This window comes from Rhamphochromis longiceps, linkage group LG4 (assembly GCF_057381845.1).
Source record: "Rhamphochromis longiceps isolate RC_006_pf linkage group LG4, R_longiceps_female_GT1.1, whole genome shotgun sequence".
Lineage (NCBI taxonomy): Eukaryota > Metazoa > Chordata > Actinopteri > Cichliformes > Cichlidae > Rhamphochromis > Rhamphochromis longiceps.
The window spans coordinates 9899846-9909544 of record NC_140560.1 but is presented as its reverse complement, the minus strand read 5'-3'; the positions used below and the strand labels follow the sequence as shown (position 1 = coordinate 9909544).

Genomic DNA, 9699 nt, shown 5'->3' with positions numbered 1-9699 from the left:
ATGTGGAAAAGTTCAAGGGGGCCGAATACTTTTGCAAGCCACTGTATAGAGATATCACTCATGTCTGTATATGAAGCAGTCAGCAGACTGTTAGCTTATTTTAGCATACAGGCTGAAACAAAAGGGATGCTAGCTCTAGTCACACAACCACAACTTCTGATTTCCGCATTCAAAATGTCTTTGTTATATTGGGTAACACCAGAACCAAACTAAATCAAACAACCACAATTTCCTCTTCTTACTTATACTTCTCATATTTTTATTAAGGGACACAAATGCATGAGTTGTAAACCTATACTCGGAGCTTTCCTCAGTAGCATTTAATGCCGCATGGCTTATTTGGAACACAATTTCCCATGAGTCTCTGTCCATTTCAGGTTAATTATGGCTTCTGTCAGATACATCAGGGCTGTGTGGTTGTAGGAGTCACGCCTAAGCCTGCTTTCTGGTGGGCTCTAGGAACATAGATGTGCTCCCAGGCTGAAACTACAGAGTTGTAAAATGGTCATTCAGCTAACTCACCATCTGCAGAGGAATGGTTTATTTCAGAGCCCATCATAGTCCTGATAGACCTCAGTGCAGCGTTTAATACCGTTGAACACAATATTTTACTAGAAATTAGAACACACTGTAGATATTAAAGGTTCTGCGCTGCAGTGGGTTGAATCATATCTATCGTGAAGATTTGAATTAGTTCATGTAAATGGGGAGCTTTCTTCACACACTAACATTCACTAGTGCTGCGATTTGTTATTTAAAAAAATGAAATAAACCCAATGTTAGTTATTGCTATAGACATTACAGTCAGACCTGGAAATGACCATATTTATTTCCCTCAGTGTAACAAATAGGTCCTCTGGACATAATATAAATTATAATATTCAGCGCATGTTTTAAATATCGTTAGCTTGATAGCATAATTGCCTAAGTCATTTTTGGCCAATGACATAGGCAGACGGACAGGATGATGCAGCAGTGGTAGGGGAGTAAAGTTAGGCAAAAATCTCAATTTGACCAAAAAATGACTTAGGCACTTATGCTATGAAGCTAACGATATGTCTGTGTTAGTATAAGCTAAGCAGCTTTTGTTTGCTTAAAAGCAGCCATGTCATCAAAAACAACCACAACCTTCCAGTTTTTATTTGTAACATGTAAACATCTTTGTGTTACATAATGACTCGATGACAAGACACTAAATACAAAAATGTATTTTAAATAACACTAAACTACTTCCTCTTTTCCACAGATGCTGTTTAAAGAAAAACAATTCAGCTTAGCACCGCAAAATTTCTGGGCCCAAGAAATGTATAGATTTGTAAGATGTAGCCTGGTGGTTGCGTTGTTAGCACAGAATTACTAGCCCCAGATTATGAATTATTAAAAACAAAACAAAACAAAAGCTGAGGCTGAGCTGGAATGAAATAGAAAACAAACCATGGACTCATACATCCACTTGATCCCACTTATCCAGCTCAGGTTTGCAGGGAAAACCTTGAACCTGTCTCCTTAAAATATTTTGTCCCTAAAAACAAGTCATGTGGTGATTCATTGTTGGTTATGATTTAATATTATCATAACCAGGGGTACTCTACTTTGTTGGCCTCCTGTAGCCAGCTTGTAGACTAAAACAATAATAATCAAATATTTTTAAAAATGGTGTAAAAAGGGCTGTCAAATAGAGCCCCAATGTTTTGTTTAATTTTTTTACATTCCTGTGACCATTGTGGCATGAAAGTTTATGCAGTATGTTTACGCTTTAAACTTTTGTCTGTTGCAAATATGTGACAAAAGAAAAACTACAAAATAAAACCACATCAGGAGGCAAAACAGGAAGGAGATGATCCACGAAACCATGTAGGTGCATATTTTCTGCTCATGAGGCTCAGTACAGCACAGTGATCCATTTATATTGTCACCCTGTCTCATCAGTTACCACAAGGAGACACTTCAGATACAAACACCAGCCTGGGCCTCCGTGATTTCTCCTCATCCTGTACAGATTTACATAACAACTCCCCCCCTCCGATCTTTCTTATCTGCCATCCAAAGCCTTGTCCCTGGCTATAACTGACTCGTTAAACTTTATCATCAGCGTGGTGCCTTTGTGCCAGTGGGCAGTGACCTTTGCGGGAAAGCCACTGTGTGTGAGGATGGCCTCCACGATGCCCGCGGTGAAGGCGGCGCAGTTCAAGCTGCTGTTCTCCTTGGGCACGGAGATGTACGCATTAATAAGCGGCTCTTTCTCTATGATGTAGTACGTCTTGTCATCATCGTTGGCCTGCTCCAGCTTGTCAGCTTCCTTTCCAAACAAGGACTTCCACACATTAACCTAAAAGCAAGATGACTGTTAAGAGTTTGAAAATAAAAAAGGGTTACTCATGCGTGTGATTACATTTGCTCACCTTGACAAAGAGGAGCATGTTCAACACTTTGGTCTCCCTCTTCCCGTTCTTCTCCCTCAGCACCAACACATCCAGCATGCTGGCTCCCACGCTCTGGCCCATATCTGCCAGGCGTGTCTGCAGCTCCGACACGGAGTACACGCGGCTCTGACAGTACTGTACCATCTCGGAGAACAGGAGCGCAAAGGCGCTCAGACTGACTTCAGTCTTGGGTCGGGTCAGAGGGCGCTCAAGGATGTTGGATTTCCCTCGAGTGAAACGGGTGTCCATTTTCTGTTGGGGAGTAATGGCAGTCAGTGGTTTACATGTTCTGATGCAGACGTTTTGTTTTGGCAAGATTATGGAGCGCACTTTCATGACAGCTAGTGGAGAACTGGCAAAGGCTTTATACTTTTGTGTTGAATCTATGTAGACCATCAGACATCGCTTGCACAAGTTGCTAGCATTTATATTTGAGCGTAGTGTGCTATGGCTCTTCTGTCATTTGATTACTTTTTGGTTGCACATCACCAGCTTCCAGTATCTCCTCTTTCATAGCCTGGTGTGCTTTCCCTCAAGTAGTGAAACAAGTTTATTGTGTCAAATATTAGAGACTAGCCTTTCATGCGAATACAATTTGCGATGTTCAATAAAGGCAATATACATTAGTGAACCGCAGGGGTGCTAATTTAGCTTTTATATACTGATATGCTAAACATTTACAAAAAGGAGGCACTAATAACATGGGAATAAATGTGTGACCGCAGACTCACAGACCTCTCATTAAAAAATGTAATTCCAGGTATGACTTCACCACACAGACACACGTTACAAGCTTTTTGCAAACACAATGGACCTGCTGAGTTTCTACAGACACGACAGCTGATCAATACTGGCTGTTAGCCATCGCGCTACAACTGTTAGCCGGCACTACCGATAAAGATTATCTTACACATAAAACAGCAGGAATGAAAAGCTACGCTTTTACACAGAGAGTATAATATTCTGTAGCAGGTTTACTCATTTTCAGGGACGTCTGTGTAACATAAACGCACCTTGTCAGAGCTAAATCAGCTGATGGTCAGTTTTTCTTCCTCCTCTCCGTCTTCTTCCTGCTTTGACAGCTCAACATTACCAACAGTTAAATTGCATACCGCCATCTAGTGGCCGGACTCTTTAGTGCAACAACACACTGCACCCTGCTTTCCTTACTTTTTACCTATATTTTTTTTAAACAAGCCATCTTCATCTGGCATTAACGACCATAACCATATTGACGTCTCCCTTTCCCCCCGAAAACATAACCTAATTTTTCACAGCTATTATTATTATCATTATTAATAATAATAATATTACTATTAGCACAGTTAATTTTAAATAATTACTCTGGTCTTACTGACTCCACCATGTCCTTCTCGTTTCTGCTTTTAGAAGATCTTTTTTATTTACATCACTGACCTTTATTATCTGCATCCCAGACTTTCTGCACTGGATTTTACACTTGGACCTCCACTTCCTGTTCTTGTAATCATGGCACAGTTGCAAAAACCAGTCTGAAACTTTTTCTCTTGACTTTCTGCAGTGCGTGCACATGTACTGTGACATGATTTCCAGCAATGATCGTGTCACCATATAAACCTCAGTGAACATGAAGATCTTTGTTGTACATTTCTGCGGCTGCTGCTGAGAACACACGTGATTCATATTTTTGGGGGGGACTTCCACAGTTTTGCAGCCCAGCGCTGTGTGTTTTCTCCACACTAACATGAACATGTGTATTGCCTCACAGTGGACTCCCAGTGATTTGTACTGTAGTGAACACTCTTCTGCAGTCTGCTGTTATTTCCAGAAGCTGCGGCACGCAAAACGAGATGACTGAGATTTATTACAGAACTTGAGAAATTCTCGAAAATGTCCAAGTGGATCACTGTGAGGTACACGGAAAGACCTTGACCGCTGAGGACAAACCACTTCATGCTGCTTATATTACAGGTGCCAGTTTCCCACATTGCTCAGACGGCCACACCAACAGATTAAACTGAGGCCTATCTACTCTGTGTATTTGTGTGTGTGCGTGTACAACTGTTACATAACCACTCCCTTTACTACATGTGATAAATAAGAGAGAGCCATTAAGGCAGACACATTGGAAGTGCGGAGCTGAAGGTGTTCACATCTCAAGATGGACAGAGTCTGCTGGAAGCTGAGCCTGGTCTTTCTGGTGCTGTTGGTCAGCACGTGTGTGGAGGGTAGGGTTGCTTCACTGTTTTCACCTGTTTTATGAGCTCGATTGTATGCATGTATTCAGATCAAGAAACTGTATTTGCTTTCATTTTCTTTCTTTCTTTCTTTCCCTTGTTGACTAATTCCTCGCTCTACTTGCGTGTCTACCGGTCCAAACTTCTTTCAGTTTAAGGACTCGATTCTAATCTTATGCAAATAGAAAACATACATTTCCAAGGAGGCGATCAGCTTTTATCATTTTGATAACAAAATCTTTTTTCATTCTTGCCAAAATAAAGATTTCAGCTGCCCAACAGGCTGGGGCCTCCTTTGTCATGTTTGCTGTTTTTACCGTGATTCATTTGTTTTTTGGAGGGTGACAGGTCTGGGGCGCATGCAGGCCAGTTTAGTCGCACCGGGACGGTTTTTCCTACCGAACCGTGCTGCTGTAACACATGCAGGATGTGGTTTGACATGTTCTTGCTGAAGTAAGAAAAATCTGCCCTAAAAACCAACCAACCAACCAATCAAAAAAAGAAAAGAAAAGACAAAAAAAAGTATTTTTGGAAATGGCTTTGTGTAAGACTTTTTTTCTGACTCTTCTTTTTCACATCTGAGACCAAGAAATGGGCAAAATCGTTCTCAGCCTGATAGGGGGAGAAATGTCAGCTGTAGCTTGGCCTAAAGTCACTTCTGATTATGCTGAAAAAAGATTTCTGTGGCTTTTTCCTCCAACTGTTGGTTTCATTTAATCATCGAGACAACTGCTGGAACAGTTGGCTGGCCACTTTACTTCCCACTTGTTGAGCATAATAAAAACACTGCAGGCAATATTTGCCTTTCTTCAGTCAAAGTCTTTTAGTGCCGCTGTTCTCCTCGCCACGTCTCCTTTGGTTAAATCAGTTTGTGTTTAAACTTAGAAACAAAGGAAGGTTTGTATGGGGGAGAAATGATGGGCTTTAGTTTGAATGACAATTTTTCTTTTCTTCTCTTCAGCTTCATTTTCATATCGGATGGAAGACTTCATCAGTGCAGTAAAGCAGGTGGAAGATGAGGACCCTGGGTCAGAGCCGCTAGCTGTGTTGAAGAGGCTGCGGCGGGCAGCTGAGGTCAATGACCCGTTTATTCAGTACTTCCTTTTCAGTGATCTCTCTGGAGTGCCTGAACTGGCTGCTAACCTTTCAGATTACATTAGAAAAGCTGTGCATCACAGGGTGACAGAAGACGCCAAAGAGGAAGGGGTGGTCCTAAGTCCTGATGGTACCACTGTTGCCCTCAGACCGCTCCTCCTGGGCATCGAGGCCGGTTTACTCGCCAAGACTCGAGGACGCGTTCGAGGTCTCTACCTACTTGCTCTGGCCAGAGATCTGGGCCTTTCCCTCAGGCAGAGTCCAACTGTGACGCGGCGTCTGGGACCCGACGGCTGCTGGGACAACCTAAGCTCTCCTCAAGTGTTCACCCTCTCGGACAGCCCCTCCCTGCTCACCACCGCTCAAGTCAACGGAGGCATGGATGGCGTCGTGCTGGGGTTGGAGGTTTCTGACAAATCCAGACGTCCTCTCAAGCTCAGCAGTCTGCTGACAGAGTACTACTGCCACCAGCTGGAGGGTAAAGGACTGGACACCGCCCCACGCCTCATCAGCCGACGCCGCAGGGAGAACTTCAGACAGTTGGTTGTCCCGCTGCTGCTGGCCAGACAGGTGGTGAAATCTGTACAGCTGCAGCAGAGTCTGACAGGACAGTCAGATATGGAGAGGAAGGAGAAGAAGGTGCTGATGAGAGAGGTGAAGGAGGGGATGAAGGAGTTTGTCCATATGTACATGGGTGAGCATAAAACTTAAAACACAGACCAAGTGAAAGGTTTTAGAACAGCAGTGTGGTCTGTGACCATTACATAAGAAAGTTAAGAAGATCCATCAAAATACGAGCATAACGTCACATGTAACAAACTCTGATCTGTTTCAGATTGCCCACCCATCGTTCCTCGGTGTATGTGGGGTGCAAAGCCGTACATAGGAACACCCACCAACCTCTCGCTGCCTCTCTCCTTCATGTTCATCCACCACACTAGCACGCCCAGCCAGCCCTGTCTGACCTTTGAGCAGTGCTCTGCAGACATGCGCTCCATGCAGCGTTTTCATCAGGAGGACAGAGGCTGGGATGACATCGGATACAGGTACGTAGACGTTTTCACACGTGACATCTTCGCAACCAGCTCACACCGTCTAAGAGTCTCTGTCCTCTCCAAAAGCTTCGTTGCGGGCTCCGACGGGAACATCTACGAGGGCCGAGGATGGTACTGGCAAGGAGCCCACACCCTCGGCTACAACTCTGTCGGCTACGGCGTTTCCTTCATTGGAGACTACAGCAGCATTCTGCCCTCTCAGCACGCCATGGAGCTGGTGAGAGACCAGCTGGCAAGCTGTGCTATCATTGGCGGGCGACTCATACCCACTTTTACCCTGAGGGGCCACAGACAGATGGTGAACACCGCTTGCCCAGGAGATGCTCTGTACAGTGAGATCAAGACCTGGAAACATTTTGGGGTATGTAGGAATTTTGAAGTGTGTGTGTGTGTGTGGCGTTTTTCACCACAATGTGCCAACTAATTGAAAATGTTTAGACAGATCCTTACATCACTACTAAAAAAACTTTGATGGTAATCTAGTCTTTCTTCTAGGGTTACTAAGGGGTTGTTGTATATATATCAGCTAATGAAATGTGTTATCAGACATTAGATGGGTTGCTATGCAGCTTGTTTAACTCAGTGATTGTCCTCTGATAATGCCTTAGTAAGCATTTAGAGCATTATAAGTTAAAATGCCTATTTCCCCACATGTATATTAAAACTATTCCTGATGTGATACTCCAAATTGTTGCCATTGTGGGTCATTAACGTGACTCATCACTGCGCAGCACTTTTTCTTTAATCTGAAGTCGATCAAATCTCTCTGGCCTTATTCACCTTCAGAAGTAGACGAGTTCTCCCAGAACGTTCCACAAAAATAATCCACTAGTGCTTCCTACTCCTCCGCCTTCCCATCAATGACACATCCAACCACTGCAGAACTGTCAGAGTCTTTCTGTAGGTGGCATGACCCAGAGTTATGGAAGGCGTCTGAGGTGTACAAGGTGAACAGGAACGGAGAAAGTGTAGTCCCCAGAGGAGCTCCCGCACTGCACATCGCCAAATCAGGCAGAGCCGTATCTAATCTCACAAACTGCAGTCAGTAGCAGTGGCTGAATCATGTTAAATGCACTTGAGAAATCAAAGAAGGTGACCCTCACCATGCAATTTCTGTCTAGATGGAAGGACACTCTCTGCAGCATGTAGGTAATAAAACTGTGATGCTGTGAAGCTCAAGTTAAGGATTTTAAATAGCAGCATTAAAATAATTGCGCAGGTTTTTGGATCTGCAACTTTTCCTGATGTAGCTCCTAGTCAGGGAGGTGAGAAACCCCCTCCCATGCTCCACTCTTTTCGGCCTTCTTATATGACTTACTTTCTTTTCTTTTGTTCTTTTTCTTAGGATGTCCAGAAATAAAGAGGCTGGGATAGACCAGAACATCACACAACAAATATTAGACTTATTTTTATGGGCTGCTTTGTTGTCATTTCTTTTTCACTCTGTGGCATGCGTTGCATTAAGTAAGTACCTTTTTTTGGGATTCCATCAGAAGAGCGATTAATATGATGATGAAGTACATCCAATGCAAACTGCTGGCTTTAAAAAAAAATTCTTCCTGAAACAGAGACTGTTGTTAAGAAAGATTTTTCTTCAGTTAGTTTTTGATATTCTTCTACGCGACATCAGCAGAAGTCATGTATTACAGCTGATTTGCATAAGTGTTCTCTGGCTGCTGACATTGCTTGAAATTTCTGACCGCTTCTCCATGTGAAATTCCTTCTGTTGCAACATGTTTGAGGCTTTTCTTGCATGTGCTGCCCATTCCGAATCCCCCACAAGATTTCAGTGGGATTCAGATCTTGGGTTATTTCACAACCCTCCATTTCTTCTTTTTGAGCCATTCCACGGTGGATTCACCAGTGTCCTAAAGATCCCTCTTCTGCTTAAACTTCCATTTCTGGTTTAACTTTCAGACTTTTCACATAATTGAATCAATGACCAGAAGCTGCTCTCCTCTTTGCCTGTATGTTACATGAGAGCATGCAAAGCCTCTACCAACTTGCTCTGGCCAGAAATCTGAGCCTTTCCCTCAGGCTAGTTTTGGCATACAAAGCCATTCTCTCCGTCTTTGCATGCTTTCCATGCAGACAGAATTTTAGAAACATGGACTTTGACATCAACACTTACAAGAGGAAGTCCTCTGATGACATTTTGGGGTTGTTGTGAAGACTCCTTTTTGTTTCTTTTTTCCCAGGCAAGCCATTTTTTTTCTTTTTTAACAGTGAAATTAGTCATTTGAAATAATGTGGTGATATCTGAATAAAATGCCTCATTAAACTCACATTAAAGTCAAATGCTTTGCTGAAGGTCTCTTCAGAGCTTGATGTGGCAACAGCAAACACTTCAACAGCAAAAAGGACGGCAGACCGGCGATGTCAACAGTTTGCAATAACAGGACCCTGGGCTGGAATACCTGAATGTGGAGCTGACTGATGATGGTATTTTAAAAAATATACTTACTGGAATCATGGAAATACTTCAGGTTGTCTGATGTTTCTTTCTTTTGACTGTCACTTTTATCTATCCTGTTTCTGTTTCTAAAACGATCAAGACTTTGCTTTTTCAACTATACAGCGAAGCATTGATTTCCATGAGATGGAGTGTGTCACATGACTGTATACTTGTGGGTTTTATTTTGGCAATAATAATATACTATGTGTTATAGAAGCTGAATTAAAGAAACAAAACTTTACTTTCATAAAAAAAAAATCTGAATACTTTACTCAGCTTATATACTTTCACAGTACTTTACCTTAGTACTTCACTTTTCAGTTGTTTCATTATACATTTTCAGATGATACACTGACTATACTAAATTTCAATTATTTGAAACTTTAAGGTACTACTTACATCATTTCTTTGGCAATGCATTATAATAACCGTTATTACTAAAGGGTAAACTGACA

The 9699-nt window shown here is 42.5% G+C and overlaps 2 protein-coding genes across 2 annotated transcripts; one reads left to right on the top strand and one right to left on the bottom strand.

Annotated features, from left to right (window-relative positions):
• Nucleotides 1-882: 882 nt before the first annotated feature.
• Nucleotides 883-3586, bottom strand: LOC146671013 (trafficking protein particle complex subunit 5-like). The gene is made up of 3 exons (XM_085403170.1): nt 3437-3586; nt 2403-2675; nt 883-2329 (listed from the first exon to the last, which is right to left on the bottom strand). Exons 2-3 carry the CDS (start codon nt 2670-2672, stop codon nt 2033-2035), a joined length of 567 nt encoding a protein of 188 aa, XP_085259296.1. The 5' UTR covers nt 2673-2675; nt 3437-3586; the 3' UTR covers nt 883-2032.
• A 953-nt stretch (nt 3587-4539) lies between these two features.
• LOC146671012 (N-acetylmuramoyl-L-alanine amidase-like) lies at nt 4540-9312 on the top strand. The gene is made up of 5 exons (XM_085403169.1): nt 4540-4630; nt 5601-6428; nt 6570-6780; nt 6856-7150; nt 8135-9312. The coding sequence occupies exons 1-5, from the start codon at nt 4564-4566 to the stop codon at nt 8147-8149; spliced, it is 1416 nt and encodes a 471-aa protein (XP_085259295.1). The 5' UTR covers nt 4540-4563; the 3' UTR covers nt 8150-9312.
• The last annotated feature ends 387 nt before the right edge of the window (nt 9313-9699 follow it).

Coding starts and splice junctions, on each gene's coding strand:
- LOC146671013 (XM_085403170.1), bottom strand. CDS start 2,672: ATGGACACCCGTTTCACTCGAGGGAAATCCAACATCCTTGAGCGCCCT. Junction 2,330..2,402: donor ACATGCTCCTCTTTGTCAAG/GTGAGCAAATGT, acceptor TCTTGCTTTTAG/GTTAATGTGTGGAAGTCCTT.
- LOC146671012 (XM_085403169.1), top strand. CDS start 4,564: ATGGACAGAGTCTGCTGGAAGCTGAGCCTGGTCTTTCTGGTGCTGTTG. Junction 6,429..6,569: donor GTTTGTCCATATGTACATGG/GTGAGCATAAAA, acceptor GATCTGTTTCAG/ATTGCCCACCCATCGTTCCT. Junction 6,781..6,855: donor TGGGATGACATCGGATACAG/GTACGTAGACGT, acceptor CCTCTCCAAAAG/CTTCGTTGCGGGCTCCGACG.